Source organism: Pieris brassicae, chromosome 6 (assembly GCF_905147105.1).
Source record: "Pieris brassicae chromosome 6, ilPieBrab1.1, whole genome shotgun sequence".
Taxonomy (NCBI): Eukaryota; Metazoa; Arthropoda; class Insecta; order Lepidoptera; family Pieridae; genus Pieris; species Pieris brassicae.
The window spans coordinates 8,218,409-8,235,911 of record NC_059670.1 but is presented as its reverse complement, the minus strand read 5'-3'; the positions used below and the strand labels follow the sequence as shown (position 1 = coordinate 8,235,911).

General features: G+C 31.1%; 3 protein-coding genes and 2 long non-coding RNA genes across 6 annotated transcripts; 2 read left to right on the top strand and 3 right to left on the bottom strand.

The window, feature by feature from the left end:
- Nucleotides 1-426: 426 nt before the first annotated feature.
- Nucleotides 427-8,207, top strand: LOC123711377 (G-protein coupled receptor 143-like). Of its 2 annotated transcripts, XM_045663946.1 has the most exons (8): nucleotides 427-588; nucleotides 772-906; nucleotides 1,156-1,249; nucleotides 1,941-2,035; nucleotides 3,490-3,668; nucleotides 4,822-4,981; nucleotides 5,104-5,271; nucleotides 6,369-8,207. In XM_045663946.1, exons 2-8 carry the CDS (start codon nucleotides 826-828, stop codon nucleotides 6,573-6,575), a joined length of 984 nt encoding a protein of 327 aa, XP_045519902.1. In that variant the 5' UTR covers nucleotides 427-588; nucleotides 772-825; the 3' UTR covers nucleotides 6,576-8,207. The 2 variants fall into 2 exon arrangements, with proteins under 2 accessions (XP_045519902.1, XP_045519900.1); XM_045663944.1 differs by having other exon boundaries at nucleotides 427-906.
- LOC123711381 lies at nucleotides 5,168-6,372 on the bottom strand. Its single transcript, XR_006753947.1, has 2 exons — nucleotides 5,663-6,372; nucleotides 5,168-5,394 (listed from the first exon to the last, which is right to left on the bottom strand). It is a non-coding gene; the product is annotated as an uncharacterized LOC123711381 (long non-coding RNA).
- Nucleotides 8,208-8,543: 336 nt separating the features above from the next.
- On the top strand, nucleotides 8,544-15,005 carry LOC123711379 (G-protein coupled receptor 143-like). Its single transcript, XM_045663947.1, has 5 exons — nucleotides 8,544-8,833; nucleotides 10,288-10,466; nucleotides 11,620-11,779; nucleotides 11,902-12,069; nucleotides 13,167-15,005. The coding sequence occupies exons 1-5, from the start codon at nucleotides 8,669-8,671 to the stop codon at nucleotides 13,371-13,373; spliced, it is 879 nt and encodes a 292-aa protein (XP_045519903.1). The 5' UTR covers nucleotides 8,544-8,668; the 3' UTR covers nucleotides 13,374-15,005.
- LOC123711380 lies at nucleotides 11,966-13,170 on the bottom strand. Its single transcript, XR_006753946.1, has 2 exons — nucleotides 12,461-13,170; nucleotides 11,966-12,192 (listed from the first exon to the last, which is right to left on the bottom strand). It is a non-coding gene; the product is annotated as an uncharacterized LOC123711380 (long non-coding RNA).
- LOC123711376 (A-kinase anchor protein 10, mitochondrial) lies at nucleotides 14,724-17,110 on the bottom strand. The gene is made up of 3 exons (XM_045663943.1): nucleotides 16,892-17,110; nucleotides 16,710-16,808; nucleotides 14,724-16,623 (listed from the first exon to the last, which is right to left on the bottom strand). The coding sequence occupies exons 1-3, from the start codon at nucleotides 16,914-16,916 to the stop codon at nucleotides 15,149-15,151; spliced, it is 1,599 nt and encodes a 532-aa protein (XP_045519899.1). The 5' UTR covers nucleotides 16,917-17,110; the 3' UTR covers nucleotides 14,724-15,148.
- Nucleotides 17,111-17,503: the final 393 nt, after the last annotated feature.

Genomic DNA, 17,503 nt, shown 5'->3' with positions numbered 1-17,503 from the left:
TATTTTGAGACATTTTTGGTTTGGTAAATCATGTTTTTTAATCCTGGATATATATTATATACATACGACATAATATCGCGACACGCGTTCTTTTGGGCAGATATAGTGGGGACGAAAATGATTGCGAAAACTATCTCAGTAAAAAACTATAAATTTTAAACAAACATTATCTTACAAGGGTTTATATGTCCTCTTCTTTGGGAATATTTTCTGAAAAGATTGCGCTTGCTTTTGTATATTGTTTGTTGTTTGTTGTTTGTTTATTTGAATAAATTAATATTGTATATAGTCAATAATGTGATATAAGTAATTAATGCGTAGTCTATATTTTTTAGTCTGTGGTGTGTTTACGTTTGGCTTATACCGCTACACTGTACACTACTATTAAGTATTAAATAATAAATAATAATTAATAAGTTATTTGTGTTCGGTGTAAAGTTGAAATTTTTGTTGACTTGACTTGAAAAAAAACTGATTATTTTTATATATTAATTTTGTAACGATAAATATATATAAATAACAAACCTAAAACATGTGCAATGAGGTTCATTTAATAACTAGATTAGTCCTAACATTTACGGATCGATCGTATCCTTATCATAATCATTTAATATTGTTTAACAATAAAAGTTAGTTGTGTGCTTGGTGTCGGCCGTTCTTTTTATTGTGCAATCGTTTTAATAATATCGTCGTAATAAGTTTATACATAATTTAGCGCACCTTCTGATTAGATTCCTTACAGAGTCGATAATGTCTGATCCTACAATACAGACTTTTTGCTGCCATCACAATGATAATCAAGGAGGTGTAGTAACTATTCAAATCATGGATGAGTTTAATACTGAATCTTACAATACAGTTTGTTTGGTATCATCCACTATTGGAATTCTTGGTGCTATGTATCAGGTAATTATTTGAAAAAATATTATAAAATTGAGCAATATTATTCTTATTAATATTTTGGGAATATTTCTCTATTTTAAGAAATATCATAAAGTTTTTTTTATTAACTCTTTAATGTGTCACAGTGGGGTTCTCATTTTTTTTTCTTTGTTAAGCTTCATAACTATTTATTAATTTAGCCTTTGCCTTTTAATAATAATGTGACAATAATTATCTTTGGAGGGTAATTAAAGATTGTAATTTTTTTTAAAGATATTTCAAAATGGTGTATGGAGATTACAAAGTCCAAGCAGGGGAAGAAAGATCATAATGTGGTTGGCAGTTGCAGACCTCTTAGCCTCCCTCGGTATGTTTTAGCATCCTTAAAGTATTATAGATGGTAATATTTAATTCTGTATATATGATTGATGTTTCTCTAAAAGAAACATGGGCATTTACATAAAATTGCAATTTTCATTGAGAATGAAACCCAACAAACATGAATTTTACATAATCTATAAGTATTAACCATAAAGCCTAGGTGATAATAGATTTTATTTATATATTTTGATTATAGTGTACTATTAGTCTAATATTTATTTTATGACTAAACAGTTGAAATGTGAATATAATTAACACTGACTATACTATGTATATAAACAAGTGATTACTAAATAATGAAATTATTGCAATGTAAAGAAATAAAGTCAAAGTATTCACTTGAAATATCTTCCTATTTCTTAATTTGCTACTACTGTAGATTATGTTGTATACTTCACATTTACAAACAATAACAGGTTTTTATTGAATTATATTTTATTCAAGTTAAGGAAAAAGGTTGTCTTAGTTCCATTCAATCAGAGTTCTTTTAGGAAATGATGTTTTCTAAAAACAGATCTGTGTCATGAGTTGAGTGATTATGTCTTGCTATCCTTATCAAATTGATTTGAACTGGGTTCAATGCCTTGACAAATCATCGATATTTTGAATGGAAGTCATAGGATGTACATTCACAAAAATTATTAGTAACATTTACAAAAAATGCTATAATTTTTCAGGTGTGCTGGTACGATCATCATTCTGGTTGAAGTACAAAAATATCTTACCACTTCCTGATGATAATATTAGTGTTCTATTTTGTAGCATAACTTCGGTGAGTACCATTTTTTATCGGCCTTTCAATAAGTCATGTTTCAAATTTCAACCTCTGAATGTTCTAAATATATCTATATCGATCTATATCACGTCTATACGTGAAACCGTATTCAGAAGAACAAATTAAAGTGAATGTCTGTAAGATAATCTGTTTTGTGGTTAAACTATGCTGCACATGATATTTTTTAATTCAATTAGGATATGAAATAAAAATTTGTTGAATCATTCGTTGGATATATTTCGGCGTATTTCTATGGTGAGGTGACTAGGATTCAGATTTTGTTAACAATTATTGTTTCGATGGGTGACCCTGACATCCGGGAAACGGTGCTTGAATTAAAAACATAATGTGAATAAAAATATTATGTATAAATTACATTCAAGTTTGTTAATTGTATTAAAAACGTAGACAAATAAACAATCTTAAACGGGTTCTCTTGAGAATTGTTTTTTGTTACTAGGAATCAATTATGATTGAAGGTCATTTTATTTAAGTAATGCTATTTTATATGCAATTAATTATGCAGATTCAATAAAATAATGTTTAATTAAATCGACGACTAAAATGTGCGCCTTTTTTATATATTTTATAAGATTTTACATTTTAGAAGTTGCCGTCTGTCTGAAGAGCACGAAAAAATGTCGGTTGCGGTGCTTCGGAGTGCGTGATACGATATAAATACAATATTGTTACGAGCTAGGGGATCGGATAGAAAATGCCGTAGATTTCTTCAAAGGTTTATTTCTTGATAAATCAATGAGGAATTTATGGGCACAAATTAATTGCAGAGATTCACTAATAACACACAAAAACACAGTACTTTATCACTTGTATTCACTTTATTCGCACTGTATCGCTTCGGTGTTTCTCTCTTGTTATCGCATTCCGAACTAAAGATGACTAGTCGCGTTTCGGCTCGCTTATATATCCCTCGCAATAATTCTAAACAATATTCGAGAACTTTCTAGGCGGGTTTGCTACTGAGTAGCGATTGCACAATTCTAGAACGTCCGCACTCTTTGTCTCTTTCGCACGTTGCTCCGTCCTTGTCGTACGGCGTTCTAGAGTGCTCAGTCTAGTTTCGAGAAAGTTCTGATCTTCTCTTTCTCTCTCTCGTATCACTTCGTCCTTGTCTCACACCTAGAAAGTTCTGTCTAGAATATTCCTTCATCAAAGGGGTATACCTAGGCCAGAAAACGCCTGAAAACGGGTCTCCTGAAAACTGCACCAATCGACTACACATGTTCTGAAACTGACTGAAAAAAGGTTTCAGCTTCCTGACTAGGGTAACATTATGGAAATTACAATTTTCTAATATGTGATTGACCCTCTCCTGAAACGGTCAGAAATCATATTACAGCCTGCTGAAAAGATCTCTAACTAGTGGAAAAATCTAGAAACATGGCAGTCGACCCGTCTTCGTAACAATATCAAACCCTCAATAATTTCAGGCATGGACGCAATATTTTTACACAGCTACGTGGTTTTGGACTTTATTCTACGCGGTAGACATATGGCAGTCGATACAGGGTAAAGACACACGACCTCTACTTTACCACTCTTTGGCTTGGGGAATACCTGCAGCGACGACTAGTATAGGTCTATCCATACTATACATACCGAATGCTACGTGAGTATTACCGCGTAAGATCTGCTTAATATTAAAATATAAAGTTTTAACGCGAGTTAAGTTCGGTGGTGGTTGTTGTAGGTATGTTCAAATATGTTAAATGAAACTCATGAGACATGGTGTGAAGGTGGACTTCAACTAGCTTTAATCATTTAAAACATGAGCTTATAGCTAACCTAATATTAGGGGTGGACATTATCGGAAACGAAAATGTATTATACAATTTATATGTTATAATATAATTTATGAGTGTGGGAAAAACTGTTGGGCTCATTTTGCCATCATCATGTAATAGGAGGCAAACGGGCAGGAGGCTCTTCTGATGTTAAGTGACATTGCCAGAAGGCTCACATGTGCGTTACCGGCCTTTTGGAAAAGTATGCGATGATTTTTATCATTTGGTTTGGGATTCTAATTATTTACTAAAATATATATGTATGTAGAAGCAGTGTTGGCCTAGTGGCTACAGCGTGCGACTCTCATCTCTGAGGTCGTAGGTTCGATCCCCGGCTGTGAACCAATGGATTTTCTTTCTATGTGCGGATTTAACATTAGCTCGAACGGTGAAGGAAAACATCGTGAGGAAACCGGCTTGCCTTAGATCCAAAAAAGTCGACGGCGTGTGTCAAGCACAGAAGTCTGATCACTTACTTGCCTATTCGATTCACAAATGATTATGAAACAGATACAGAAATCTGAGGCCCAGACTTAAAAAGGTTGTAGCGCCAATGATTTTTTTTATTTATATATGTATGTCACTACACTTATGTTAGGCTAAAGACATAACTCGCGCTTGAACCACATTTTTGTAGGGCCATGTATCAGGGATGCGTTTGAGTTATTTAATGATTAACGCAGCCTCCGTTATACATACTTAAATAAGGTTCGAGTGTATTGGTGTATGTTCTTTTGTGACTAGGTTTTATTTCCAGTATGACCAAAACTATGTGCTGAAACTATGACATATGTAGATAGCATCCATTTTGTAAAGTATACATTTTTTGAAGGTTCACAATTATAATAGGACTTTGTAAATTGTCCTTTTTCGTGCGTCGTAAAAACTGGATATCTACTTTTGATTGAACAGGCAACACTTTCAAAATAAGTATTCTAGTGTCAGTATACAAAACCAAATATATAAAACAATTTTCAGGTGCCATAATTTAACATCTCTATCGAATGTGCTGTTAAGGATTCTACCAAACTATTGTGCAACTTATGTGCCCATAGCTTTAGTGATGGTCATAAATCCCATTATATACATTTTGGCGGGAAAGAAAGTTGAACTTACTGTAGCGCTGCCATTAGCACAGGTAATTTATTAAAATCATTAATTTGTATTAAATATTTGTGTCAATAAATATAATTCCACTTCGCCATCGTGTTAACCACTGAGCCTCATAAATTATTTATTTTTATTAGTTATTTTTTCCAGTTTACAAGCAAAGAAAGAAGAGTAGTGGATGCGCTACGACTAAAATTCTTTTTGATAAACGTCGTCTTTTACGTTTGCTGGTTACCGAATCTTATAAATGGAATTCTAATATGGACAATGTGGTCTACAATGCCCGTCAAAGCGATTATTTCAATTTGGTATATAATGGTAAGAATCACATCATGCATCATATGCTTGTATGGGGCAGGGTGCCTTAAACGAATGACAAACAATTTGTTTGTAGGGACCTTGCTGTGGTGTGTGCTGTGCCTTAAATGATCTTCACAGTCACTATAAACAAACATTTGTTAATTTATCTTTTTAAATTGTGGTTTTAACATTCGTGGCAAATCGCCTTATTTAATATTCATGATAATCTATTTGGCCCGAGAAAATTATTTTAATATATCTCTTGAATGAAACAGTGCCCATTGATTTAGGACATTTTTTTTAAATTGATTAATCTGGTTTTGTTGTTACAAACAAATTTACGATTACTAACAAAGTTATTATAGTTTAAATATAAAAATAGTTGATTCTAAAAATACCGTTCACTTACCACTATACTATATAATGAAGAAATTTTAATTTTGTAAAGAATTTTTACTTTCGTTTTTTTCCATTGTATTATTGTAATGCGAGGATCATACATAAAATGCAATTTTCATGATTTAAAACGTTAACTTGGCGTTATTTAAATTTAAATAATATTTCACGTAAAATAAATAATCTTGCGATAAGCCGCGTTTTAATATATTCTTCGATAAACTATATCGTCCTTGGTGTGTTCGTAAACTTCCGTCATAAAATCTGTAGTGCAAATGAATAAAATTCTTAAAGTACACTTTTATCGTATTGGCCTCTGTTTGCTCACAATTAAACACTTAAACGAGTGTTATCAAAGTAATAATATTTACAAATAATTTGATTGCTATGTAAACTAACTAATACAACAATCGTAGAATTTTTTAAGGTATGTATGTAGGGTAGGGTAGATAATTAATGGACAGTATGATTTACCACGAATTGAAACTCTTTTTATCAGAAAAAACATTTTAGTTAAATTCCTTAGATAACCGGATTGTTTTATATGTTTATCGCAATTAAGTATTAAATGCAACGCTATATTAAGTAACAAATTTTTTTACCAAATACTAAGTTGGTATATACCGAGAAAAACCAATTTGGCTGTTCTAGATAAGGCTTAAAACGCTATATATTTTTGCATGTTAAACTATAAACGGGTTATCATTTATAAATTTCAGGCATTGATGAATCCAATGCAAGCCCTTCTCAATGCGTTAGTCTATAGAAAGTGGAAAGTCACAGACAGATATCAGCCAATGTTCCACAATGGTCATAAGGAGCTCAATTTCAGCGACGAGCAATCGCCGCTTTTAGGATCAGAACCACCTCGATTACTTTTAGCTCCGATGCCTTCCACTACTATTACTAACTATGCTACATTATAAACGCAAGTGTTGCCATTTTTTTAATGTTGCTATGTTAATAGTAAGTGAACGAAATTCTAATTCTGTCTGCGTTTGATTTTAAAATGTTTACTTAGAAATTTTCGGTTTTAAAATAGCTCGTAGAAGTATGTTTATGAGACTACTTTAGCGACAATGTTACCCTGTAACGCAGTAGTCAATAACAAATCAAATGACTTTTATCGTCCGCATTTTCATAGAAATTTGATTAACGATGTGTTAGATATATATGTGGCTTAATCACTTGCCTTAAAAGAAGCAATATAATGACAACCAACTTCTTTTACTAATTTTAAACTTGAATGTTATATCGCATTATTTGTGAGCTTAAAAAGAAGAATGGTTATGTCTGTGCAAATAGATGCATGTGAACATTTTATGTAACAAACTATAACTATTGTAGGCTCCATATCATTTTGTACTTTTGTAAGTTTTATATATTTAAAATATGCCTTATGCTTAGATTTTAATGGTGTATCTATAGTTCCAACTGTCTTTGGGTAGAAATATTTAAATTAGCACGAAATTTGATAGTTTCTGATTTGAAAACATCAGAAGTATTTTGGAATTATTATTCGGTAATTTTCTATACCAAAGGTACTAGTGATTAATCTTATAAGTCTTTGAATTGTTTAGATTAAAAAATTGTAACCATCAAAGGATCTTATTGTGGGTTATTTATAACTGAAATCGAGAATTATTTAATATTAATTTACAAATACTAAATATTCTTATAATTTTTTTACCGTCTATGACTTTACAATAAAAACCTAACATCACAATGCTACACTATGTTGTTATAGGTTTAACTTTTGACGCACTGAAAAGTACATTAAATAAAATCTATATTATAATACCAATTTATGTGCCATTAGGAGTGTTGTAGTAATTATTATCATCATGACATGACTAATATGTTACTTATTTTGTAATTATTCATAGAATACTCATGGTCGTAGGGAGACCTACTATTAGTAGTAATAAGTGAGATATTTGTATTTCCATTATTACCCAGTGTGTTTATTTCATTTCCAAGTTTTTGTAACTAATTCATTGGTGCTAAACTGTTTTATAAGAGATCAATTGCATTATAAATATTAAGTATGTTACCCACATTTCTAGTGTTATTTTAGCATTTATGCACTTGTTTTGTTTTTGTATGCGAGTCATGTTTTATTGTGAATCGGTATCATTTGTTTTATATATAAATATTTTAGGTATGCACATATTTCTAAGCATTGAAATTTACCAAAGGCTGACTTATGATTCTGACTGAGTTACAAATTGAACATGAGAAAATACAATTTACTTGTATACCGGAACATTCATGAGTAAATTTCTAAGAACAAATATATTTTAGAAAGATAAAATTGACAATAATTATGACATTGGGATTATATGATTTACAATTATAATGAATTTATACTTTAAAATATTATGAAAACAAAACCAACTTCCAGTTTAGATATGTTCTGTATGGTAATAAAATGTGCTTATCAAAAGCAGATTTTATTACATTCATTGATATTGGGCAGCTTAATAGGGTGAGGGTAAATTGTATATTGATAGAAGATACTTTATAATCCACCCAAAAATATATTGTTAGTTCTGAAATTATTGTTTTATTTACATTTTACAACAAAACATTTTCATATCATTTGTTACTAATGGAGTTTATTACATAAACATTTAATATAAACAGTTGAAATGTGAATATAATTAACACTGACTATACTATGTATATAAACAAGTGATTACTAAATAATGAAATTATTGCAATGTAAAGAAATAAAGTCAAAGTATTCACTTGAAATATCTTCCTATTTCTTAATTTGCTACTACTGTAGATTATGTTGTATACTTCACATTTACAAACAATAACAGGTTTTTATTGAATTATATTTTATTCAAGTTAAGGAAAAAGGTTGTCTTAGTTCCATTCAATCAGAGTTCTTTTAGGAAATGATGTTTTCTAAAAACAGATCTGTGTCATGAGTTGAGTGATTATGTCTTGCTATCCTTATCAAATTGATTTGAACTGGGTTCAATGCCTTGACAAATCATCGATATTTTGAATGGAAGTCATAGGATGTACATTCACAAAAATTATTAGTAACATTTACAAAAAATGCTATAATTTTTCAGGTGTGCTGGTACGATCATCATTCTGGTTGAAGTACAAAAATATCTTACCACTTCCTGATGATAATATTAGTGTTCTATTTTGTAGCATAACTTCGGTGAGTACCATTTTTTATCGGCCTTTCAATAAGTCATGTTTCAAATTTCAACCTCTGAATGTTCTAAATATATCTATATCGATCTATATCACGTCTATACGTGAAACCGTATTCAGAAGAACAAATTAAAGTGAATGTCTGTAAGATAATCTGTTTTGTGGTTAAACTATGCTGCACATGATATTTTTTAATTCAATTAGGATATGAAATAAAAATTTGTTGAATCATTCGTTGGATATATTTCGGCGTATTTCTATGGTGAGGTGACTAGGATTCAGATTTTGTTAACAATTATTGTTTCGATGGGTGACCCTGACATCCGGGAAACGGTGCTTGAATTAAAAACATAATGTGAATAAAAATATTATGTATAAATTACATTCAAGTTTGTTAATTGTATTAAAAACGTAGACAAATAAACAATCTTAAACGGGTTCTCTTGAGAATTGTTTTTTGTTACTAGGAATCAATTATGATTGAAGGTCATTTTATTTAAGTAATGCTATTTTATATGCAATTAATTATGCAGATTCAATAAAATAATGTTTAATTAAATCGACGACTAAAATGTGCGCCTTTTTTATATATTTTATAAGATTTTACATTTTAGAAGTTGCCGTCTGTCTGAAGAGCACGAAAAAATGTCGGTTGCGGTGCTTCGGAGTGCGTGATACGATATAAATACAATATTGTTACGAGCTAGGGGATCGGATAGAAAATGCCGTAGATTTCTTCAAAGGTTTATTTCTTGATAAATCAATGAGGAATTTATGGGCACAAATTAATTGCAGAGATTCACTAATAACACACAAAAACACAGTACTTTATCACTTGTATTCACTTTATTCGCACTGTATCGCTTCGGTGTTTCTCTCTTGTTATCGCATTCCGAACTAAAGATGACTAGTCGCGTTTCGGCTCGCTTATATATCCCTCGCAATAATTCTAAACAATATTCGAGAACTTTCTAGGCGGGTTTGCTACTGAGTAGCGATTGCACAATTCTAGAACGTCCGCACTCTTTGTCTCTTTCGCACGTTGCTCCGTCCTTGTCGTACGGCGTTCTAGAGTGCTCAGTCTAGTTTCGAGAAAGTTCTGATCTTCTCTTTCTCTCTCTCGTATCACTTCGTCCTTGTCTCACACCTAGAAAGTTCTGTCTAGAATATTCCTTCATCAAAGGGGTATACCTAGGCCAGAAAACGCCTGAAAACGGGTCTCCTGAAAACTGCACCAATCGACTACACATGTTCTGAAACTGACTGAAAAAAGGTTTCAGCTTCCTGACTAGGGTAACATTATGGAAATTACAATTTTCTAATATGTGATTGACCCTCTCCTGAAACGGTCAGAAATCATATTACAGCCTGCTGAAAAGATCTCTAACTAGTGGAAAAATCTAGAAACATGGCAGTCGACCCGTCTTCGTAACAATATCAAACCCTCAATAATTTCAGGCATGGACGCAATATTTTTACACAGCTACGTGGTTTTGGACTTTATTCTACGCGGTAGACATATGGCAGTCGATACAGGGTAAAGACACACGACCTCTACTTTACCACTCTTTGGCTTGGGGAATACCTGCAGCGACGACTAGTATAGGTCTATCCATACTATACATACCGAATGCTACGTGAGTATTACCGCGTAAGATCTGCTTAATATTAAAATATAAAGTTTTAACGCGAGTTAAGTTCGGTGGTGGTTGTTGTAGGTATGTTCAAATATGTTAAATGAAACTCATGAGACATGGTGTGAAGGTGGACTTCAACTAGCTTTAATCATTTAAAACATGAGCTTATAGCTAACCTAATATTAGGGGTGGACATTATCGGAAACGAAAATGTATTATACAATTTATATGTTATAATATAATTTATGAGTGTGGGAAAAACTGTTGGGCTCATTTTGCCATCATCATGTAATAGGAGGCAAACGGGCAGGAGGCTCTTCTGATGTTAAGTGACATTGCCAGAAGGCTCACATGTGCGTTACCGGCCTTTTGGAAAAGTATGCGATGATTTTTATCATTTGGTTTGGGATTCTAATTATTTACTAAAATATATATGTATGTAGAAGCAGTGTTGGCCTAGTGGCTACAGCGTGCGACTCTCATCTCTGAGGTCGTAGGTTCGATCCCCGGCTGTGAACCAATGGATTTTCTTTCTATGTGCGGATTTAACATTAGCTCGAACGGTGAAGGAAAACATCGTGAGGAAACCGGCTTGCCTTAGATCCAAAAAAGTCGACGGCGTGTGTCAAGCACAGAAGTCTGATCACTTACTTGCCTATTCGATTCACAAATGATTATGAAACAGATACAGAAATCTGAGGCCCAGACTTAAAAAGGTTGTAGCGCCAATGATTTTTTTTATTTATATATGTATGTCACTACACTTATGTTAGGCTAAAGACATAACTCGCGCTTGAACCACATTTTTGTAGGGCCATGTATCAGGGATGCGTTTGAGTTATTTAATGATTAACGCAGCCTCCGTTATACATACTTAAATAAGGTTCGAGTGTATTGGTGTATGTTCTTTTGTGACTAGGTTTTATTTCCAGTATGACCAAAACTATGTGCTGAAACTATGACATATGTAGATAGCATCCATTTTGTAAAGTATACATTTTTTGAAGGTTCACAATTATAATAGGACTTTGTAAATTGTCCTTTTTCGTGCGTCGTAAAAACTGGATATCTACTTTTGATTGAACAGGCAACACTTTCAAAATAAGTATTCTAGTGTCAGTATACAAAACCAAATATATAAAACAATTTTCAGGTGCCATAATTTAACATCTCTATCGAATGTGCTGTTAAGGATTCTACCAAACTATTGTGCAACTTATGTGCCCATAGCTTTAGTGATGGTCATAAATCCCATTATATACATTTTGGCGGGAAAGAAAGTTGAACTTACTGTAGCGCTGCCATTAGCACAGGTAATTTATTAAAATCATTAATTTGTATTAAATATTTGTGTCAATAAATATAATTCCACTTCGCCATCGTGTTAACCACTGAGCCTCATAAATTATTTATTTTTATTAGTTATTTTTTCCAGTTTACAAGCAAAGAAAGAAGAGTAGTGGATGCGCTACGACTAAAATTCTTTTTGATAAACGTCGTCTTTTACGTTTGCTGGTTACCGAATCTTATAAATGGAATTCTAATATGGACAATGTGGTCTACAATGCCCGTCAAAGCGATTATTTCAATTTGGTATATAATGGTAAGAATCACATCATGCATCATATGCTTGTATGGGGCAGGGTGCCTTAAACGAATGACAAACAATTTGTTTGTAGGGACCTTGCTGTGGTGTGTGCTGTGCCTTAAATGATCTTCACAGTCACTATAAACAAACATTTGTTAATTTATCTTTTTAAATTGTGGTTTTAACATTCGTGGCAAATCGCCTTATTTAATATTCATGATAATCTATTTGGCCCGAGAAAATTATTTTAATATATCTCTTGAATGAAACAGTGCCCATTGATTTAGGACATTTTTTTTAAATTGATTAATCTGGTTTTGTTGTTACAAACAAATTTACGATTACTAACAAAGTTATTATAGTTTAAATATAAAAATAGTTGATTCTAAAAATACCGTTCACTTACCACTATACTATATAATGAAGAAATTTTAATTTTGTAAAGAATTTTTACTTTCGTTTTTTTCCATTGTATTATTGTAATGCGAGGATCATACATAAAATGCAATTTTCATGATTTAAAACGTTAACTTGGCGTTATTTAAATTTAAATAATATTTCACGTAAAATAAATAATCTTGCGATAAGCCGCGTTTTAATATATTCTTCGATAAACTATATCGTCCTTGGTGTGTTCGTAAACTTCCGTCATAAAATCTGTAGTGCAAATGAATAAAATTCTTAAAGTACACTTTTATCGTATTGGCCTCTGTTTGCTCACAATTAAACACTTAAACGAGTGTTATCAAAGTAATAATATTTACAAATAATTTGATTGCTATGTAAACTAACTAATACAACAATCGTAGAATTTTTTAAGGTATGTATGTAGGGTAGGGTAGATAATTAATGGACAGTATGATTTACCACGAATTGAAACTCTTTTTATCAGAAAAAACATTTTAGTTAAATTCCTTAGATAACCGGATTGTTTTATATGTTTATCGCAATTAAGTATTAAATGCAACGCTATATTAAGTAACAAATTTTTTTACCAAATACTAAGTTGGTATATACCGAGAAAAACCAATTTGGCTGTTCTAGATAAGGCTTAAAACGCTATATATTTTTGCATGTTAAACTATAAACGGGTTATCATTTATAAATTTCAGGCATTGATGAATCCAATGCAAGCCCTTCTCAATGCGTTAGTCTATAGAAAGTGGAAAGTCACAGACAGATATCAGCCAATGTTCCACAATGGTCATAAGGAGCTCAATTTCAGCGACGAGCAATCGCCGCTTTTAGGATCAGAACCACCTCGATTACTTTTAGCTCCGATGCCTTCCACTACTATTACTAACTATGCTACATTATAAACGCAAGTGTTGCCATTTTTTTAATGTTGCTATGTTAATAGTAAGTGAACGAAATTCTAATTCTGTCTGCGTTTGATTTTAAAATGTTTACTTAGAAATTTTCGGTTTTAAAATAGCTCGTAGAAGTATGTTTATGAGACTACTTTAGCGACAATGTTACCCTGTAACGCAGTAGTCAATAACAAATCAAATGACTTTTATCGTCCGCATTTTCATAGAAATTTGATTAACGATGTGTTAGATATATATGTGGCTTAATCACTTGCCTTAAAAGAAGCAATATAATGACAACCAACTTCTTTTACTAATTTTAAACTTGAATGTTATATCGCATTATTTGTGAGCTTAAAAAGAAGAATGGTTATGTCTGTGCAAATAGATGCATGTGAACATTTTATGTAACAAACTATAACTATTGTAGGCTCCATATCATTTTGTACTTTTGTAAGTTTTATATATTTAAAATATGCCTTATGCTTAGATTTTAATGGTGTATCTATAGTTCCAACTGTCTTTGGGTAGAAATATTTAAATTAGCACGAAATTTGATAGTTTCTGATTTGAAAACATCAGAAGTATTTTGGAATTATTATTCGGTAATTTTCTATACCAAAGGTACTAGTGATTAATCTTATAAGTCTTTGAATTGTTTAGATTAAAAAATTGTAACCATCAAAGGATCTTATTGTGGGTTATTTATAACTGAAATCGAGAATTATTTAATATTAATTTACAAATACTAAATATTCTTATAATTTTTTTACCGTCTATGACTTTACAATAAAAACCTAACATCACAATGCTACACTATGTTGTTATAGGTTTAACTTTTGACGCACTGAAAAGTACATTAAATAAAATCTATATTATAATACCAATTTATGTGCCATTAGGAGTGTTGTAGTAATTATTATCATCATGACATGACTAATATGTTACTTATTTTGTAATTATTCATAGAATACTCATGGTCGTAGGGAGACCTACTATTAGTAGTAATAAGTGAGATATTTGTATTTCCATTATTACCCAGTGTGTTTATTTCATTTCCAAGTTTTTGTAACTAATTCATTGGTGCTAAACTGTTTTATAAGAGATCAATTGCATTATAAATATTAAGTATGTTACCCACATTTCTAGTGTTATTTTAGCATTTATGCACTTGTTTTGTTTTTGTATGCGAGTCATGTTTTATTGTGAATCGGTATCATTTGTTTTATATATAAATATTTTAGGTATGCACATATTTCTAAGCATTGAAATTTACCAAAGGCTGACTTATGATTCTGACTGAGTTACAAATTGAACATGAGAAAATACAATTTACTTGTATACCGGAACATTCATGAGTAAATTTCTAAGAACAAATATATTTTAGAAAGATAAAATTGACAATAATTATGACATTGGGATTATATGATTTACAATTATAATGAATTTATACTTTAAAATATTATGAAAACAAAACCAACTTCCAGTTTAGATATGTTCTGTATGGTAATAAAATGTGCTTATCAAAAGCAGATTTTATTACATTCATTGATATTGGGCAGCTTAATAGGGTGAGGGTAAATTGTATATTGATAGAAGATACTTTATAATCCACCCAAAAATATATTGTTAGTTCTGAAATTATTGTTTTATTTACATTTTACAACAAAACATTTTCATATCATTTGTTACTAATGGAGTTTATTACATAAACATTTAATATAATCTTTACATACAACTATTATTTACATTATTATGGATAACTTAATGGTTACTATCACATATTAATCCTCATTATCGTTTTCCTGTGGTGCCATTGTCAAGTCAGTTACATCTTTAACTATCATATGTGCTATTTGCCAAGCCATTTCCTCTTCTACTCTGGAATTGCTCATTGGAACAAATTTATTGACCATTTTCTTTAGTATTGATTTATCTTTCCTATCTGGATCTGGCTCTAATTTAGATTCAAATCTTCCTAAACTATTGATTCTACCTAGACTCAAACCATCATGTGTTTTTCTTTGCCATAGAGCATCAGCATTGTAAAGTTGATTAGAGTCTATAGTCATGTCAGGTACAGAGAGATTATGTTTCTTTTTATAGAGAGGATCACCCATAGCCAATAATGTATTATGAGTACTTATGCTAAATTCACTACTGCAATCCGATTGAGATTTGCAACTATTTGGAGAAAGGAGGTCTACAGATTTTACCATTTCTGAAAGATATGTGTAGTAAAGTTCAGATTCTAAAAATGTTCTTACATAATTATTTAAGGTATTATAAACAACTATGTATGCTACGTCAAAACATGTTGCAATAGTGCCTTCTTCTCTGCAAATATTACTTTCAATTTTTAATCTTATATCTGTTGAGAACCCAATGGGGCTAGTGGCTTGTAATGAAAAATACTTTTCATACAACACAATAGCATCTGCTTGAGCCTGGTCAGAATTTGTATTACCATTAATAAGGTTGTCTCTAAAGTGAGTGACGGCCATAAGAAATTCAAGAAGCATGCTACGAGATTCTTGCTCTAAGTATTCAGTAAAGTAAAATAAAATATTTTCATTGTAAATAATATCCCTCAAATCAATAGTTCCAGTTGTTAAAACATCAATTTGTGACTTAGTGTATAAAGCATGATTTTTAAAGACATTAAAATATTTTGTCTCAATCTGTTGAAACAAGTAATCTTGTATTGGTTTAAAACAGTTTTCTTTTATTTGTCCTTCTGGATGGCAAATATTAGATATAAGCACCTTTCTTAATTTATCTGGTACATCTAACTGACATGGTGCTTCTAATGCTACATATTTTTTAAACAATTTTACAGCTTCATGAGTGAGGTCAATATATTGATTATTTTCACAAAAGTCACATGTCTCCACAAAGTTATCATTTAAATTGCTACAAGAACTTCCAGCATGTGACCGTTCCAACATTCTCAAATTGCTGGTGCTAGTTCTCCAATTGAGCAGTGTTTGATTATCATGATGGGAATTAGGTTTAATGCAGGTACAGTGAATATCCAAACTTTTAGCATGAGATAACTTATTATGATTTCTCTCATTACTTTCATTGGAACATAACACATTTAATCGAAATTTTTCAAGTTCCAACCAACATTTTAATAATAAAGAATTTCCTCGAGATTCCATAAAGATTACGAAATTTTTAATAGCTTTTCGATCCTTTAGTATATCATTTAGTTTTAAACATAATTTTGATTTTTTTTCAAATAGTTCAGCAACATCTAAAATAATAATTATATTATATATATATATATATTATAAGGGCTAAGCAAGTAAAGTAAGGAAGCAATAATCATTAAACACATACCATCGAGATTATTAGTGGAGTTAATGTAAAAATTAGCCTCTAGAGCGTTTGATATATTTTCTTCGGGTGGCCGCACGGGGCATCCACTCTTGCCTTTCGCTATACAAAAATAAGCAATTAAGTTCATAAAAGAATTGATTGTAAAGAAGGATATAATCTTATATTGTTGGTAAAAATCATACCTGCACTTTTCCAAAACTTTATCATGATTCCATTTGAGCGTTACACAAGAGGTTTTGTTTTTTTACAAGCTATGATTAACGAGCTACGTTACACATTACATGATTGCTATTTGACATACACGCTCATATTGTGATCAGCAAAATTATTTTGTAAATAAAGCGTAATGAGAGTCAATGGCAAACCGAAAACAATAATAGAAACGATCAACGAAGGCAAGCTCAAGTGACAGTTGCTGACAATTAGATTGCACAGATATTCAGACAGACTTTTACAGATACTATTTTCTTAAAGTGTAACTACATACTTATAAAATCTTATATTTTCAGTAGACATCTTACGGAAATACGCTTAAATTTGATATTTAATGCCTAAATTAATCAATAATTGACTTAATTATAATACATTAACGTTCATTAATAATATATTATATGTAATGTAATCCTTCTAGATTGTTTGATTATCATTTGAATTCCAAATTTATTAAATAGTACAGTTTTCCTTCAGATTAGCTATTTAAATTTGGATTATATCATTCATTATAGCATATATAGATTAGGATTATTATTTTTAGTAAATTAATTAATGTGAAATAAAACTAGAGTTTTAGGTTT

Excerpts from the sequence above, each read along its gene's own strand:
- LOC123711377 (XM_045663944.1), top strand. The coding sequence starts at position 751 with ATGTCTGATCCTACAATACAGACTTTTTGCTGCCATCACAATGATAAT. Across the intron at positions 1,250-1,940 it reads AGACCTCTTAGCCTCCCTCG|GTGTGCTGGTACGATCATCA; the intron begins GTATGTTTTAGC and ends ATAATTTTTCAG. Across the intron at positions 3,669-4,821 it reads CTATACATACCGAATGCTAC|GTGCCATAATTTAACATCTC; the intron begins GTGAGTATTACC and ends AACAATTTTCAG.
- LOC123711379 (XM_045663947.1), top strand. The coding sequence starts at position 8,669 with ATGGAAGTCATAGGATGTACATTCACAAAAATTATTAGTAACATTTAC. Across the intron at positions 10,467-11,619 it reads CTATACATACCGAATGCTAC|GTGCCATAATTTAACATCTC; the intron begins GTGAGTATTACC and ends AACAATTTTCAG. Across the intron at positions 12,070-13,166 it reads TTTCAATTTGGTATATAATG|GCATTGATGAATCCAATGCA; the intron begins GTAAGAATCACA and ends TATAAATTTCAG.
- LOC123711376 (XM_045663943.1), bottom strand. The coding sequence starts at position 16,916 with ATGATAAAGTTTTGGAAAAGTGCAG. Across the intron at positions 16,809-16,891 it reads AAAGTTTTGGAAAAGTGCAG|CGAAAGGCAAGAGTGGATGC; the intron begins GTATGATTTTTA and ends ATTTTTGTATAG. Across the intron at positions 16,624-16,709 it reads CTCCACTAATAATCTCGATG|ATGTTGCTGAACTATTTGAA; the intron begins GTATGTGTTTAA and ends TTATTATTTTAG.